Source organism: Polypterus senegalus, chromosome 18, assembly GCF_016835505.1.
Source record: "Polypterus senegalus isolate Bchr_013 chromosome 18, ASM1683550v1, whole genome shotgun sequence".
NCBI classification, from domain to species: Eukaryota; Metazoa; Chordata; class Cladistia; order Polypteriformes; family Polypteridae; genus Polypterus; species Polypterus senegalus.
This window is the reverse complement of record NC_053171.1, coordinates 22,960,447-22,979,636: the sequence shown is the minus strand read 5'-3', so window position 1 is coordinate 22,979,636 and position 19,190 is coordinate 22,960,447. Positions and strand designations below refer to the sequence as shown.

At 40.4% G+C, this 19,190-nt stretch overlaps 1 protein-coding gene across 2 annotated transcripts in view; it reads right to left on the bottom strand.

The window, feature by feature from the left end:
- Positions 1 to 3,036: 3,036 nt before the first annotated feature.
- Positions 3,037 to 19,190, bottom strand: part of si:dkey-177p2.6 (uncharacterized protein LOC568712 homolog) — a 43,249-nt gene continuing 27,095 nt past the window's right edge. For both annotated transcript variants that reach the window (XM_039741779.1, XM_039741778.1), the window contains exon 2: positions 3,037 to 4,112. In XM_039741779.1, coding sequence (XP_039597713.1) covers positions 3,272 to 4,108 — 837 coding nt within the window. In that variant the 5' untranslated portion in view covers positions 4,109 to 4,112 and the 3' untranslated portion in view covers positions 3,037 to 3,271. The remainder of the gene's footprint in view (positions 4,113 to 19,190) is intronic.

Below are 19,190 nucleotides of genomic sequence, written 5' to 3'. Positions count from 1 at the left end.
TGGGGGGGTAGAGACCGTGTAGAAAAAGTGCTGTCATTTCTAAATATGGTGACCAAAATGAATGCAAATCCCCTTCAATGAAAGTCTGCAATGTGCACTTTTATCACGAGGGCCGAACGGTTTGATTCAGAATTTTAAACTGTGAAGCAGAGGGGAACATTGAGGAAAAATGGCTCCTTGTCCCACCCATTACGGAGGGCACTTTGTAAAGCAGCTCACAGCGTGTTGTTTTCACAAACTACCTTTAAAGATGTTTGTCTCATCCTGCCTTTCAAACAAGAATTGGAAACGAACGTAAAAGAAACAAAAATGCCACCGTGTAGTCAAATATGCACTTGCAGCCATTAAGCTCTTAAGAACTTTTCTTGCCAATACAATAATTATAGACTGCCAGGTTTTTATTCCCCAAAACACATCAATAGTTCTAACCCAATGATGTATTTATTGGAAATCACGAAGGTCAAAATACAGTAAATGTCTTTAGCATCAGCACCTCACTGAAACGCAGTCGTAGTCCAGATGAACCAAAATGGATACCCGAATGAAAAGCCCCCTTGGAGTTGCTACAACCTTCTGCATATTTATGGTAGCTGAATGGTGGCATCTTCTTCCAAGTCATGTTGACGGTCGGTTTTCAACAAAACAGCATTTTCCCCACTAATGCAGAGTCTACACCACCATTTTGAACGATCAAACACTTCACCTGCACTCGGACTGGCATGATCACCGTCTCCCTTCATTGTCTCTTACTGTTTCCACAGAGCTGCTTGCCGGTGGTCACTTTCAAACTGGGTAGACTCTTGTAGAATATGGCCAGGCCACTACAGCCGTCTTTTCTCCACATTTTATCTGGGATTCCAAACCTGGTCTTGATCGAGATGTACACAGTATTTCTATTTATACGCATCTCCATGACATGGAAGCCATGCTCTGCTCTTTTAGTGGTTGGCCTGTAGTTTTGTTCTGTATAATGTAACTGGACACTGTTGGACAGGTGTCAGATCGGTGGTGAGCGGACATGCTTCTTTCAGAGTTTTCTAGTAATTTCTCTTCAGTGCTTCAGGCTGCATTTACTCCTGCTGGCACTTCGTGGTGGTTACTTGCATCACTTTGCTGCAGCAGGACCTACTGCAGATATCAAAACACGTTTGTCGTTATTTGGTCCTCATTGCTATCTGGTGGAGCCGAGTTCTGGGAACGTCTGCAGGTATTCAGTCTCCTTAAGGACAAATTGACCAAGATGACCACTCCATACCTGGACTTGACCGTGATGCACAATGTCATCAGCACAGAGTAGTGGCCTTGGTGCATTAGCTCTCCTTTGATCATTTCCATGATCCATACAACAGAATAAATGTTGGGATCACAGGGGGCCACAGTTTGTCCCAGAAGCACTACACCCGAGTGGGACAGCAGCCCACCCACCTTAACAAATGAACGTAACCTACACACCTCGGAGCAGACTGCACACAGAGGGCTAAGATGTCCGACACCAGCACTGTGCCACCACTAATGAAGCCGTCTGCAGCCTTCATTACATCAACAGAGTGAAGCACACGGTAGACACATCCTTATATGATTTTGTGTGGCTGGGAAATTTCTTCTAGATCGGTAAGCAAAAAGAGCATCTTCAAGATCAGAAAAACACAAAGAAACCTGCAAGTAATACAAGGTGTTTATTCCTCTTCCCTTTAGGCACGGATTAAGATTTTATGTTAAAGATGCACCACATAAATTATTCTTTATCACAAATTCTTCGTCCTTTGCTATGAAATCTACCAGACGTATAAAGCAAACAAAATCCGAGTGCAATACTTTGTGCCTTTACACATTAAATAGCTTCACCTAGCTTTACTTTCACAGCAAAGTGCCTCTGTACACATACATTTCAAAAAAAAAAAAAAAAAGAAAAAGGCAAGTCAGAAACTGGTCACCGTACTCCACATGCAAAGGTTTATGGGTCGTTTCTGTTCTTCTCCTTTGCACAAATGGGAGGCACTGCGACACAGCAGTTAGCGCTCCACCATTCTAGGATCTCGAGAGTTCTCCTCACAAACCACTTATGCGTGCAAGTTAAGTATAAAATTACCGTGAAGGTGTGTGTGTGCAAAAGAGTTTGCCACATCCAGGGTTGGCTCCTACCTTGCATTCATTAGATAAGCAGGTTAGAACATGGATGGCTGAAATGGTGTGTTAACACTGAATTAAACTGTGAATCCTCAAACTTGGCAAATCCAATTTGGGGTCACGGGAGGCTGGAGCCTATCCCAGCAGCACTGGGCACAAAGCAGGACACAACCCTGGACAGGGCCGGCTGTAATTGTGAGGCATTCTCTAGGTTTCCTTATATTAATATTCCATCCATCCATCCATCACCCCACCCGCTATATCCTAACTACAGGGTCATGGGGGGTCTGCTGGAGCCAATACTGGGCGCAAGGCAGGAAACAAACCCCGGGCAGGGCGAACACACACCCCAAGCACACACTAGGGACAATTGAGGATCGCCAATGCACCTAGCCTGCAAATTCACGTCAGAGAAAACTGGGATATCCCAAAGAACTTACCGGGATTTCAAAAATATTCACGACTGACCTGCTGAATTAATATGCAGTCAAATCAATGGAGCGTTTCACTGAGCAGTTTCTGACTTGCTTGAAAATTCATTCATCTTTCAAAACATAACTTTAAAACAATTAGAAAAGAAAAACAAAGCCTGCAGGATTCATAAAAAGAGTTAAAAAGATGTCTTCTCAAATCAGAAAGTTGCAAAACAACAAGCACACTTGAAAGTGATTACAAGTCTGAAGAGGTAGTGTCAGCTGAATGAACTGGGCATGCCTGTCTGCCTCGACACACAACCATTTCAAGTGAATAAAAGATGCACTTTAAAATGTAGAAATCTCAAAAATAAAAATTATAAAAATAAATAGTTCATTTACATTAGAAAAAGTTAAGATTTTTTTTTCTTCATTTTTAATACAAGTCTCATTTTATGTGGTATTTCAATATATATATATCTTTTTTTGAAATGTAGTCTCTTGAACTAAATAAAAAATACAGTTCATTTAAAATAAAACATTTTCATAATAAATATAAATACTCCACAAAGTAATACTATCTTCTTCTGTCTCTTCAAAATGCACCAACTGGGCTCCCGAGCCTCGTTTGAAAAACCTTTCAGAAAGGTGGGCGGGTTCTCCATTTTTATTTGCATTTCATCCAATTGGTATAAAAATAAATATATGTGAATATTTCCAGTTAGCAAACATCATGATCCCACCAGGATTTCCATAATGTGGTCCAGATCATTTAAGTCTGTAATACATATCTGAATGCCATTCGAGGAGGGAGAGATGCACGTAGGGAAGGATTTCATAGTGTCCTCTGAAGAAGAGGCTGGAGACCGTGGAACCGGAAAGGACATGACGGTTGAAAAGTCCGAGGAATCATACATAGAGGTGTCAATGTCCTCAAAGATGTCGTCCAGGGCAAGGTCTGTAAGGTAGCTGGTAGAATTACTAATTTCAAATGAACCAAAGAGGGAGTCCGAGGATCTCGAGTCCAGAGGCTGCTCGTCACCATCATTCTCGTAAGAGGGAGAGCTTGAGAAGCACAGCTCCTCACTATCAGAGCATCCTAGACAAGCTGGCGCTGGGTTCACGTCCTCCACAAATCCAGCCTCTCGTAAAATGGCAGAAACCGAAGACGACGTGGTATTGTCCGTCACTGAGCTATTATTAGGATAAATGGGGCTTTCAAGTAGCAAACTGTGCAGTTCAGGGTTATGTGCAGGTGTTGCTGGAGGATTTCCTCCAATGTAGGTGCAGGAGCTTCCATCATATATGGGCGCTAGTGTAGACTCTCCTCCTTCTTGCCGCATTTCTTCTTGAATCTGCCTTAAAGTGTTTGCTAGCAGAACTGAACGGTGAAGGCTCGGCTCCACTTTCATGTGGCAGCTCTGCAGTTTACTCAGGCACATGTTGAGGACCAGCTGTCTCTGCTGTGGATAAGGTAACAATGAGCTGGAATCAAAGGCACCTGACGTTTCAGCAGCCATGATCTCGTCGTCGTCTTCTAGTTTACGCTTCACTCCTCTACTCAACATGTATCTGGAAAACAGAAACACAGAAAAAGACTTTGTTATACTATATTGTACCTCACACAGAAGCCAACTCCTAATTTTTAGTTTATACAAAATATTTATAAAAGATCAGATTCTAATTTCATAAGCGAGTCAACCAAAGGTTAAAAAAGAACCACTAATTGCTAAAGAGAGAACCCCTACTTAACACAAAATAATGCAAGGATAAATCTTTCCCAAAGGTGCGACGTCGTAGTGAGCTGAATGACTTCCGGCCTGTCGCTCTGACGTCACATGTGATGAAGACCATGGAGCGGCTGCTGCTTCACCACCTGAGGCCACAGGTCCGCCATGCCCTCGACCCTCTGCAGTTCGCATACCAGGAGAAGGTGGGAGCGGAGGATGCCATCATCTATATGCTACACAATCCCTCTCCCACTTGGACAGAGGCAGTGGTGCTGTAAGAATTATGTTTCTGGACTTCTCTAGCGCCTTCAACACCATCCAACCTCTGCTCCTTAGGGACAAGCTGACAGAGATGGGAGTAGATTCATACCTGATGGCATGGATTGTGGACTATCTTGCAGACAGACCTCCATATGTGTGCCTTGGGAACTGCAGGTCTGACATTGTGGTCAGCAGCAGAGGAGCGCCGCAGGGGACTGTACATCCTCCGGTCCTGTTCAGCCAATATTTATATGATCTGACTTCCAATACAACTCGGAGTCCTGCCACGTGCAAAAGTTCGCTGGCGACACTACAATCGTGGGCTGCATCAGGAGTGGGCAGGAAGAGGAGTATAGGAACCTAATCAAGGACTTTGTTAAATGGTGCGACTCAAACCACCTACACCTGAACACCAGCAAAACCAACGAGCTGGTGGTGGATTTTAGGAGACCCAGGCCCCTCATGGACCCCGTGATCATCAGAGGTGACTGTGTGCAGAGGGTGCAGACCTATAAACACCTGGGAGTGCAGCTGGATGATAAATTGGACTGGACTGCCAATACTGATGCTCTGTGTAAGAAAGGTCAGAGCCGACTATACTTCCTTAGAAGGCTGGCGTCCTTCAACATCTGCAATAAGATGCTGTAGATGTTCTATCAGACGGTTGTGGCGAGTGCTCTCTTCTACGCGGTCGTGTGCTGGGGAGGCAGCATAAAGGACGCCTCACGTCTGGACAAACTGGTGAGGAAGGCAGGCTCTATGGTATGCATGGAGCTGGGCAGTTTGACATCTGTGGTGCAGCGACGGGCGCAGAGCAGATGCCGGTCAGTCATGGAGAATCCACTGAACAGGATCATCTCCAGACAGAGGAGCAGCTTCAGCGACAGACTGAGGAGATCGTTCCTCCACCACACTCCGACTCTTCAGTTCCACCCGGGGAGGTAAACGTTAACATTAAACAAAGTTATTGTCTGTTATACCTGCATTGTTATCATTCTTTAATTTTTTTTTTATCAGTGTGCTGCTACTGGAGTATGTGAATTTCCCCTTAGGATTAATAAAAATGAGATTTTTATCTATTCTATTTAATGCACTTTAGTTTAGGAAGCAGAGAGTGTAGGACAAACACGCTCATGAGTTGCTTATATGCACATTTAACTGTCAGGCCAGCAGCTGAGAATACTCCCTCCTGATGGCGAGAGGCATGTTGAAATAAGACCCTGTCTACACTACATTTTCCTTTAAAAACGCAGCCATTAGTCTCTGTTTTTACCTTTAACACAACCCCTAACGTTTTCAACCCCTAAAAAAAACAGACTTTCAAAAACGCTCTCCAGAGCTTGCAGTTTCCATGTGGACGGTGGACAACGCAAACTCTAATCATATTCCCATTTGTTCATGCTTATTAAAACGTCTCATTCCCTTACTGGTCACCCTTCACAAAAGAAACAAATTTTTTTTTAAACACAGCAAGCATAGAAGAGATGCTTTCCTTGACGCTTGTTTGTATGGATCCAACTTGTGCTTTCTACAGTCTGAATGCTCTTGTCCATACAGTAAAGGCAAATTTATCGTTTGCAACAGTTTTGAATAAAATCCCATGGCCAGCCATGGCATTACCACTGTAGTCAACTCACAAGCCAGTGAAAATAACACTGCCTGACAAGCTTCTATCAATGCATCTTAATTAAACGTGAGCCATTCAGTAAGGAGGAGTGCATTACACAACAAAATTAATAACGAGGCGCTTAATGAAGTGAACGGGTGTCAATGCAGCCAAGTTCTCAAGAACACAGGAAACAGACATGAAAGTGCAATGCAGTGAGGCGAAGAGAAAGGCTCAAGCAGGTATGCATTTACAGAATTTATATTTTTTTCTCTATTGAGTTACAAATGCGCTTGGCCTACTTATAATCAATCCCCTCTCAAACATGAAGCTGACCACTTTAACATTTCTGGTGTTGATTTTAAATGACAAGACCACCATCGCCTGTTCTGAAGACTAACTTAGAACTGCACATCACTGTGTAAAGGGGCAATTTGCCTCTTCCTTTCAGCTGCTCCAGTTATTGGACGCCATGGCGGATCATCATCTTCCATATCTTTCTGTCCTTTCCATCTTGTTCTGTTACACCCATCACCTGCATGTCCTCTCCCACCACATCCATAAACCTTTTCTGGGGCCTTCCTCTTTTTCTCTTGCCTGACAGCTCTATCCTTAGCATCCTTCTCCCAATATACCCAGCATCTCTCCTCTGCACATGTCCAAACCAATGCAATCTCACCTCTCTGACTTTGTCTCCCAACCATCCAACTTGAGCTGTGACCTTCTAATGTCCTCATTTCTAATCCTATCCATCCTCATCGCCCCCAATGCAAATCTTAGCATCTTTAACTTTACCACTTCCAGCTCGGTCTCCTGCTTTCTGGTCAGTGCCACCATCTCCAATCCATATAACATAGCTGGTCTCACTACCGTCCTGCACATCAATTTTATCCCCCTGTAGTTACTACAGTCCTGCGCATCCCCCTTATTCTTAAATATCGGCACCAGTACACTTCTTCTCTACTCCTAAGGCATCCTTTCACTTTCCAAGATTCCATTAAACAATCTGGTTAAAAACTCCACTGCCATCTCTCCTAATCACCTCCATGCTTCCACAGGAATGTCATCTGGACCAATGGCTTTTTGATTCTTCATCCTCTCCATAGCTGTCCTTACTTCCTCCTTGGTAATCGGTTGCACTTCCTGATTCTCTGTCTCCACATCATCCAAACTCCTCTCTCTTGTTCTCTTCATTCATAAGGCTTTCAAAGTACTCTTTTCATCTGCTCATCACACTCTCCTCGCTTGTGAGTTCTTTTCCATCTTTATCTCTTATTACCCTAACCTGCTGCACATCTTTCCCAGCTTGGTCCCTCTGTCTAGCCCACCTCTCCCTCCTTAGTTTCCAGCCTCTCATACAACTCATCATACGCTTTTTCTTTAGCCTTTGCCACTTCACTCTTCATCTTGCGCCTTATCTCCTTGTACTCGTCTACTTTCTGAATCTCTCAGACTTTCCCACTTCTTTGCCATCCTCTTCCTCTGTCATCCCCATCACCTCCTCGTCTCCACTGTTCCCTTCACCAATATGCCCATTGAAATCCGCTCCAATCACCACTTTCTGTCCCTTGGGTACACTGTTCATCACTTCATCCAACTCACTCCGAAAAATCTTCTCTCTCACCCATTGCCCACCCAACCCGCGGTGCATATGCACCAACAACATTCATCATCACACCTCCAATTTCCAGCTTCATAATCATTACTCTGTCTGACACTCTTTTCACTTCCAAAACACTCAACATACTGTTACTTCAAAATAATCCCTTCTCCATTTCTCCTTCTATCCACACCATGATAGAACAATTTCACCTGGCCTTACTCCTCTTCCATTTAGTCTCTTGCACACACAATATATCAACCTTCCTTCTCTCCATCATATCTGCTGACTCTCCAATCATACTCCCAACATTCAAAGTTCCTACCCTCAGTTCCTCTCTCTTTACCTTCCTCCTGTGGTTCCTTAAAGAATTTTCTTCTATGTTCTGAGCACACACACAAAGTTCTGCATGTGGTGATTTTCACAGGGCTCTGAATCCTTCACTACACCATTCCAAGGATTCTTCTGCTGATGTGCACATGCCCTGTGTAGGTCAACGTTGATGTTGTATGCGTTTTCGGTTGTTTTCGTTTGGATGTAGAGACTTTTGAAAATGATGTGATGAAGACCCTAGTGTAGAGTAGAGTTGTGTAATAATTCCATTTTTAAATGAAAACCGTTGTATGGAAGTAACCCCAGTCATTGACTGTGACTGCCATCTTCAGGTTTTGCACTGAGCAGATTAGCAGCCACAATTTGCTTATTATCATGAATATACAAACACTTTGTGTGTGAGTTTTAGCATTTAATTTCTCTGTCATTCACATACATAAAAAGGCAAAGCCCTCACTCACTCACTCATCACTATTTCTCCAACTTCCCGTGTAGGTAGAAGGCTGAAATTTGGCAGGCTCATTCCTTACAGCTTACTTACAAAAGATAGGCAGGTTTCATTTCAAAATTCTACGCGTAACGGTCATAACTGGAACCTACTTATGTACATACAGTGGTGTGAAAAACTATTTGCCCCCTTCCTGATTTCTTATTCTTTCGCATGTTTTGTCACACAAAATGTTTCTGATCATCAAACACATTTAACCATTAGTCAAATATAACACAAGTAAACACAAAATGCAGTTTTTAAATGATGGTTTTTATTATTTAGGGAGAAAAAAAAATCCAAACCTACATGGCCCTGTGTGAAAAAGTAATTGCCCCCTGAACCTAATAACAGGTTGGGCCACCCTTAGCAGCAATAACTCCAATCAAGCTTTGTGATAACTTGCAATGAGTCTTTTACAGCGCTCTGGAGGAATTTTGGCCCACTCATCTTTGCAGAATTGTTGTAATTCAGCTTTATTTGAGGGTTTTCTAGCATGAACCACCTTTTTAAGGTCATGCCATAGCATCTCAATTGGATTCAGGTCAGGACTTTGACTAGGCCACTCCAAAGTCTTCATTTTGTTTTTTTCAATCATTCAGAGGTGGATTTGCTGGTGTGTTTTGGGTCATTGTCCTGTTGCAGCACCCAAGATCGCTTCAGCTTGAGTTGAAGAACAGATGGCGGACATTCTCCTTCAGGATTTTTGGTAGACAGTAGAATTCATGGTTCCATCTATCACAGCAAGCCTTCCAGGTCCTGAAGCAGCAAAACAACCCCAGACCATCACACTACCACCACCATATTTTACTGTTGGTATGATGTTCTTTTTCTGAAATGCTGTGTTCCTTTTACGCCAGATGTAACGGGACATTTGCCTTCCAAAAATTCAACTTTTGTCTCATCAGTCCACAAGGTATTTTCCCAAAAGTCTTGGCAATCATTGAGATGTTTCTTAGCAAAATTGAGACGAGCCCTAATGTTCTTTTGCTTAACAGTGGTTTGCGTCTTGGAAATCTGCCATGCAGGCGTTTTGCCCAGTCTCTTTCTTATGGTGGAGTCGTGAACACTGACCTTAATTGAGGCAAGTGAGGCCTGCAGTTCTTTAGACGTTGTCCTGGGGTCTTTTGTGACCTCTTGGATGAGTCGTCTCTGCGCTCTTGGGGTAATTTTGGTCGGCCGGCCACTCCTGGGAAGGTTCACCACTGTTCCATGTTTTTGCCATTTGTGGATAATGGCTCTCACTGTGGTTCGCTGGAGTCCCAAAGCTTTAGAAATGGCTTTATAACCTTTACCAGACTGATAGATCTCAATTACTTCTGTTCTCATTTGTTCCTGAATTTCTTTGGATCTTGGCATGATGTCTAGCTTTTGAGGTGCTTTTGGTCTACTTCTCTGTGTCAGGCAGCTCCTATTTAAGTGATTTCTTGATTGAAACAGGTGTGGCAGTAATCAGGCCTGGGGTGGCTACGGAAATTGAACTCAGGTGTGATACACCACAGTTAGGTTATTTTTAACAAGGGGCAATTACTTTTCACACAGGGCCATGTAGGTTTGGATTTTTTCTCCCTAAATAATAAAAACCATCATTTAAAAACTGCATTTTGTGTTTACTTGTGTTATATTTGACTAATGGTTAAATGTGTTTGATGATCAGAAACATTTTGTGTGACAAACATGCAAAAAAATAAGAAATCAGGAAGGGGGCAAATCGTTTTTCACACCACTGTATATACGGCCATAGCCTGCAGCTCGGTCGCCGTGTGAGGTGGAGTTGCATCCCTCATCGTCACGCCTCCCACGTAATTGAATGCCTGCCCATATAAGGCCGTCCGTCGGCAGCAATCCAATAGACACGCTGCCGCTAAATATTCGCGGGTGAAGGACTGTGCTTATGCAAACGAAGAACAGATAGTCAGGGACAGACTAGTGTTTGGCACAAACTCAGCGAACGTACGAGAGAAACTTTTAAGTGCCGAGTCTCAGCTAACATTGAATAAAGCCATGGACATGGCAAGATCGCACAAGCACAGCTGAGAAGCTTCGATGCATGTACTCCGAGCAGCTCACGTGAACTGACTTTGCAGGACTGGGAAAGGTAAACCCGTGCATGCAGTGTGATGTCTCAGATAAAGAGGAAGACGAGCTGATATTCGCAGGCAAATCCACAACTTAATATCGGGAATACCTGTTAAACATCTTAGATTCACGAGTACCGATTTGGGCAGTGAACACTTCGATGAATGAAACCGGTTATCTTTACAACGGTTTACAAACAAGAAATACAAGTTGAACACAACACATCCTCCAAATACGGATCTGATTAAAAGAAATAATGATAAATCCTTGATGACAGCAACACTCATAACAGTGACAAAACAATTACATTGACAATCATGTTATTTTTAAAATGTTTCCTTTTCTTTTTCATAAATTCTTTAACACACTACTAGTATTTTACTACCTACTATACATACACACATATATATATATATAGTATATATATACCTATATATATATATATATATATATATATATATATATATATATATATATATATATATATATATATATATATATATATATATATATATATATATATATATATACACATATACACATACAATGGTGTGAAAAACTATTTGCCCCCTTCCTAATTTCTTATTCTTTTGCATGTTTGTCACACAAAATGTTTCTGATCATCAAACACATTTAACCATTAGTCAAATATAACACAAGTAAACACAAAATGCAGTTTTTAAATGATGTTTTTTATTATTTAGGGAGAAAAAAAAATCCAAACCTACATGCCCCTGTGTGAAAAAGTAATTGCCCCCTTAGTTCCTGAGTTCAATTTCCGTAGCCACCCCCAGGCCTGATTACTGCCACACCTGTTTCAATCAAGAAATCACTTAAATAGGAGCTGCCTGACACAGAGAAGTAGACCAAAAGCACCTCAAAAGTTAGACATCATGCCAAGATCCAAAGAAATTCAGGAACAAATGAGAACAGAAGTAATTGAGATCTATCAGTCTGGTAAAGGTTATAAAGCCATTTCTAAAGCTTTGGGACGCCAGCGAACAACAATGAGCGCCATTATCCACAAATGGCAAAAACATGGAACAGTGGTGAACCTTCCCAGGAGTGGCTGGTCGACCAAAATTACCCCAAGAGCGCAGAGACGACTCATCCGAGAGGTCACAAAAGACCCCAGGACAACGTCTAAAGAACTGCAGGCCTCACTTGCCTCAATTAAGGTCAGTGTTCACGACTCCACCATAAGAAAGAGACTGGGCAACAACGGCCTGCATGGCAGATTTCCAAGACGCAAACCACTGTTAAGCAAAAAGAACATTAGGGCTCGTCTCAATTTTGCTAAGAAACATCTCAATGATTGCCAAGACTTTTGGGAAAATACCTTGTGGACTGATGAGACAACAGTTGAACTTTTTGGAAGGCAAATGTCCTGTTACATCTGGCGTAAAAGGAACACAGCATTTCAGAAAAGAACATCATACCAACAGTAAAATATGGTGGTGGTGGTGTGATGGTCTGGGGTTGTTTTACTGCTTCAGGACCTGGAAGGCTTGCTGTGATAGATGGAACCATGAATTCTACTGTCTACCAAAAAATCCTGAAGGAGAATGTACGGCCATCTGTTCGTCAACTCAAGCTGAAGCGATCTTGGGTGCTGCAACAGGACAATGACCCAAAATACACCAGCAAATCCACCTCTGAATGGCTGAAGAAAAACAAAATGAAGACTTTGGAGTGGCCTAGCCAAAGTCCTGACCTGAATCCAATTGAGATGCTATGGCATGACCTTAAAAAGGCGGTTCATGCTAGAAAACCCTCAAATAAAGCTGAATTACAACAATTCTGCAAAGATGAGTGGGCCAAAATTCCTCCAGAGCGCTGTAAAAGACTCATTGCAAGTTATCGCAAATGCTTGATTGCAGTTATTGCTGCTAAGGGTGGCCCAACCAGTTATTAGGTTCAGGGGGCAATTACTTTTTCACACAGGGCCATGTAGGTTTGGATTTTTTTTCTCCCTAAATAATAAAAACCAAAACTGCATTTTGTGTTTACTTGTGTTATATTTGACTAATGGTTAAATGTGTTTGATGATCAGAAACATTTTGTGTGACAAACATGCAAAAGAATAAGAAATCAGGAAGGGGGCAAATAGTTTTTCACACCACTGTACATACATACACACACACACACATATCACCTTCTGTGTGATTTCCTGGTAAGTATGGTCTTTACTTGTTGGTGCATCCAGTATGTTAGTTTGCTGTGGTCAGATCTTGTATTTCTGCATAGCACTACAGACCTTGCAGCAAATGTGGTCATCACTCAAAATACTCAAATTCTGAGCTAAATATGGTTTATTTTATCTTGTTAAGGTATCTAATATGCTTCTAGGATCAAAATAACCAGAAATGTAGTTTCAATACTACCTTTATCTATGTAAATTAAAAAGTGCAAGTCAACGTAAGTCTGTATCAGGTGCTGCAAGGCAATTTAGATTTGCATTGGAATGCATATCATAGAAATCAACAAAAAGGTTTCCTTTTTCACTCTGGATGAACAATGTTTAATAATTAACCATAGTTTACAATCCCAAAAACACACAACACCACCCACCAGATTGAGTAAAATGTTAACAAAAATACCTCAAATCCTGTTCACTTTTCATTGGAAGCATTGTAAAGTTGTATTTAAAGTGACAGTTTTGCTTGTTTACTAAGTAACACGAAGTGCAAGGGAAAAAAGCCCCTCATGTCTTGCTCCAAGATCATCCGTATTACACAGAAAGGTAACAAGATGCTTTTATTTACATGGAGCATGACTTTGAACTGTCTTGAGAAAGGATGGAAGGATGAATGACTGATGGGTGGCAAGATTGGGAAATCTAGACAACAGCTGGCTGACATCATACACAGCAGATGACCATTCGGTTGTACTTGTTGAGGTTTGGTTTAATTTTGTGGTTATTGGAGGCTGTTAAACACGGTTCTTTTCAGAACGCTGTTAGAATGTGAGGCACTAAACAAGCTAACCATTATCAATCAGTCATGAAAATGAATCAACGTAAAACGTGCATGCTATGAACCAACTCTCACAAGCCAGAAATATTTACTAAGGCCATTTTCTATTTAGAATAATAAAAAAATAAAACACTTCTAGAAAGACTGGGTGCAAGAAGCAACCAGCTTAAAAGAACGTCTATTTGTTATAATTGAAATAGAAAAACCAAACTAAAGCAGTCAATTGCACAATCCAACAACATAAAATGCATTCAGCTGAACAGGACTTGTGTGGCTAAGAGACGAGACTGACTTGACGGGGTCCTTACTCCATCTGCAATTTCTGCATTCTGTTTCAGTTTAACCCTAATCCATGAATGAGGGGGTCTCCAAGACCCCCCAGTAGCAGATTTTCAAATTCTTTCCCTTTCAAGGTAAAATGACGGCCATGAAATTTTCTGACTTTTCATTTTGTATTGTCTTGGAAAATGTGCTGAAATCCGCGTCTCAATAGCTTAGTGCAAATAAGTGCTACAGTAGCACAAAGTAGCTGGGGGTCTCCGAGACTCCCACCATTCATGGAAATGTTACCATTTTTGTACGAGCGTTTTTGCTTCGTTTTCTATTTTCTATTTGAATTTTCTATTTAAGACCTGTATTTTCTTTGGTTTAGATTTTCTTAGTCCTACTGGAGACATTGCTGGTGTATAGTTTGTAGGGAGCAAGTCCAGTTGATGTGTTTATGAACAATGAGTCAACGACCAACAAAGAAATTCCATGCAAGCGAAGCCCTGGCTGAAAATAATGAAGGAGTTGTCGGATTTCGATACATCAGACAACTCAAATAAAGAGGACAATGATGATGGAAGTGACACTGTGTCAAGAGATGAGGAAACAAAAATTGACGATGAAACAGCCCCGTGGAGATGCAGCAAATGTAGCTAAGAAGCTACGCTGTCACATGTGCCCAAGGGCAAAGAAGAGAAAGATAAAGGCCGCTCGCTCCCAACTTCCGGTTTGCCAGGAACATTCAGTGCATTCCCTTGTGTGTCTGGCCTGTTGAAGTTGAAGCTGAGGCAGACTTTGAGTGATTGTTATGTATGCGAATCAGACGTGTAACTGACATCTCGTTTTAGTGCTACTATGACTGTATTTTATAAGATTTGGTGAACACTGAACACGCATTACTATTACAAAGGTAACATGTCAACCATTGAAAATTTACACCACATTTACTTCATTTCGGAGGCAATAAAAATTTCTGAAGTTATTGTATTGCCTTTAGGCAGATTAAACCAGTTTAAAATTGTCTGCAAGACCCCCCCCCCGATCCCCCATTCAGGGAAATGTTATAAAAATGGCATTCATGGATAAGGGTTAAGCCTTTGTGATATGCAATCTGGGACAGCATGCAAGTAAATGCAGAGTTTGAAATGGAGACTGAAGACTGTGAGCGCTTCAAGTCGCAGACAGCTCGAGAATGGACACTTGCAGAGGTGGCAATTATGGCGGTGTGACTGCTTGTTTATGGTTAGAGGAGCTGGCATACACTCGCTCTTGCTTTCACTCTCTCAGTAAACAAATACTCTGAGCTATCAGGCAGCCAGACTGCACATAAAGCTGCCTTGAAAAAAGGAAAAATGACAATAGCATGATTATTATTCTGAAGTCATTTTGATTATATTCTCTTTTTTCATTGTGGATTTCTTTTAAAGTAGTTTAAAAAATAAAAAAATTGAGCACTGCATTGTGATGGTTAGCATCTCCATTTCACAGATTTGGAGACAGACCATGCTAGAATCCTACACCCATCCTTGTTGGCATGAACAACATTTACTTCTATAGCACATTTTCATACAAATAATGAAGCTCAAAGTGCTTTACATGATGAAGAGAAAAAAAAACCAACAACATAAATAAGAATTAAAATAAGGGAATACTAAATTAACATAGAATAAAAGTCTGAACAACCTCCTTTTATCTGTTGTGGATTTCCTCTGGATGATCTCACTTTCTTTCCAAATGCTAAAAGTCCGGCAAGTTCAAGCGATGGCTCTAAAGTCGCTCTATGAGAGCGCGTGACCCTTACCTGTCCAAGGCATTTTCCTGCCATGCACTCAAGTCCTGCTGGGATAGGCTTCATTTTCCCGATCAATGTTTTTGAGAATATTCTATAAAAGTGAAGTTTTTGGGGACATATTCACTATACCACATGCTAAAAATGTTTAAGAATAGGTTTGGATATTCACATTTAGTAAGAGAAGCCGGAATAAATGTAATTTATCAAGCAAACTTTCATTTTCTATGCATAGTTGCAGGAAACATTGACACATTATGTGTCAACTTTAGTACATTTTATTATGTCAGACTGACTTACTAATAGCATAAACTTAAAAAGGAAATCTATTTTAAAACATGACTAAAGCCTAGTCAGTTTGGGACACTTCATTTGTTTCTGCTTAAATATAGTAAGCTATGTGGCAGCACCACTTTGGAAATTATGTCTACAAATAAGCACAGATTGCCAGAGCAACACATTAAATGGATACCATTTCAATACAAATAAAGTCAAGTTCAAATTAATTAAAAAAAAAATAAAAAATACTAATCACACAAGCACCAGTGAGAAAGAACGTATTTTGCCAGTAAACATTTACATTTAGAGCATCTCTACTCATGTTGATCAGCATACGCAAGTACAAATTTCACTGCACATGTAGTCCGTATGCATGACAAACCCTATAACATGGCTGGCTGGAGCCAAAAAGGGGAATCTGCATGGAAGCAGTGGCTTGTTGCTAAAACGTATTACTGCGTCCCCCAAAACAAGGAATATGCAGATTCTAGGAGGTTCTCAGGCGGCCAGTCTGATCAATCAGGTCAGTTTTTGGTCACCAATGAAAACGTACTCCATTAAACCTGGATTTCTGTCGAGTCAGCCTGAAAATTAAAAAGTATTTTGCAAGGATTATTTTAAATAATGAATTCTAGGACATCTTAACAAAAATGTCACTTTTCCTATTTCTTAATGTAATGACATTAAACTGTAAAACTGCACGATGGTGGAAATTTCTATTCTGAACTGCCTGATCCTAACACCACCATCAAATGAAAGGTGTTCGCCAGAATTTTTTTCTGAATTATTCTAAAATTATTTTAATTAGAATGTGATAGATAAATGGGACAAACACAGCTACACTGTAGGTATTTGACTGTTTTCTTGTAACAAGTGAAACAATTCTAACAATATAGCAATGAAATACAAAAGAGCTTTACTTGCGCAATAGCAGCACCTAAAATACTTCAGCCACTCACTCTTCACTGTTGACACAATTAAGCCTAATTATGTTTGAACACAAGACAGTTCAAGGCTAACTGTACATCCTCAAGTCACATATCTATACTAACAGATTGACCTAAACCTTTATAGTCTTCAAGACAGTCTTCCATTGTCTTTGCACCGTCCAACATAAACGATGAATGTGCAGAACTGTGTTAGTCGCATATGGCTTGACTTAGCAGAGATAGAAAGTCAACAGAAACATTGGCATGCTGAAGTGGAAGATGACAGATTAAGAAAAAGAAAGAGAAACTACATCTGCCTATGAAGAAACTAGACAAGAATTAATTTTTTTATTGTACCGTGAGAAATATGGTAAAACAAAGTTGTGTAATGTTGAGCGTCACTGCCACACAATTAGAGGAGTGTGTGTGTGTGTGTGTGTGTGAGAAATCTGCACACTCTCATTTCTGCATTCTTTTTACCCTGCATATCTTAACATACTAGTAGGCTTTGTCCTACTAAAGTGGCCAAGTGTGTACTCTGCAATGACCCGACACCACAGGGTCGGTTGCTGTTCTTTCATTTGTGCTGCCAGACAGGGTCTAGCCCCTCAGATCCCTAAAGCTGGACTTGTAGGTTTAGAAAAATAGCAACGACAGAGGGAGCAAAAGAAGCAAAAAAAAAAAAAAAATCAACTGTGAGGTGACAGTTAAGTTAAATCTTTGACTGTGACAATGTGCTCATTTGACAAATGGCAGTCTCTCACTTTTACATAAACAGGGATAAATACAATCTTCACAAATAAAACAGAATGGACAAAGAGTCAAAGTACAGCAAGTTGTTTATTATTAGGCAGGCAGTTTTAAGTAAGAACACATTCAAAATGCATACAAAATAAAATAGCAAGAAAGTAAAAAAAATGGTAGTACACAAAAAATAAGTAATACTAATTTAGATCTCGAGTAAGATGAAAACTACCAGTCAAACAAAAAGTACTGCTAGCCAATATGACAGTACAGCCGTAAACATCCAGGATGGCAGAGGGAGAGGTAGACAAAACTAACAATAACAAACTATTTTTGAACAGGTGGGGTCACCAAGAATCACCTGTTTGAAATGCCCATCACACTCCAAGTACAAGGGAAGAAAAAAAAAAAAAAAAATTACAAGAAAAGGGCCCATCATGTACCTGTAAGATTACACAGCTGGTGTCTTCTCCCAGACACAGCTAATTAGAATAAAAATGTTAATATTCTAATAAAAAGACAAAGTTGCATTTTGATTATGCTTCGTAAAATATAATCAAATGCATGGAAATGAGTGCCACAGATAGAGCTGCAAAACTTGAACTAGTAAAATCAGGGAACAGTAAAATTAAGTTTGGTAAATGTCATGTTGCATTCTTCTTAAATCTGTAAAGTGCCTTAGGCTAATGGTACAGCTATATGCAAAATGCTATAATTTTACAACTATATAACATCTTATTATATGGCCAGAATTATGAAAGATAAACAAACCATAAATGCACTTTAATAATACAAATATATAATTTATAATACATCCTATAAAAGCATACAACATTAATTGAATTAAAAAGCCTGCACTCATGCATGCGTCCAAGTACATAAACTGTCCATACGCACACACAAATAAAACCGCGCCACCTTTACCTACATTTTTTTTTTTAAGCATTTTACTTGGAGAAGAAAAAAAAAAAAGAATTTGGAAGGGAAAAAACATTTTTAATTGGCACAGGTAGTACAATGCCTGTGTAATGCACAGTGGAAGCAAGGTCGCTTAAATCGCATTATTTTTGTAAGTCTGTATATTCACACTGTACATGTACAAAGATTACCTCTCTTTTTATTTTAATATAAAAATTAACAAGGTGCCAATGAACTGTTTGCACCTGACAACATGAATTCTTCTATTTTGTGCAATCATCATTAGCAGAATTGGGCTAAGTGGGCTCACAATGGTTATCCAGAACAGTTTATGCACAGCTATCCCCATGGCTTTTACTTTACTGCAGGTCAAATCACACACGCTGCATTTCCGGAATAGTGGCTAAATTTTAAGACTTGCATGCATGCATTCCTACTGCGTATACTCCATTATCAATGACCTGTTACTTGATTGTTCAAAAGACTCCTGAATTTTTACTACTGCCATACATCTATAGTACACAAAATATGCACAGGTAACAAATGCCATAAGATTTTCTGTACTCTCATGCCCTCTGTAAACTACTTATGATAAGGTATTACATACAGAATATGTTTAAATTTAGAAAATGCCAATAGTACCAGAATACAAC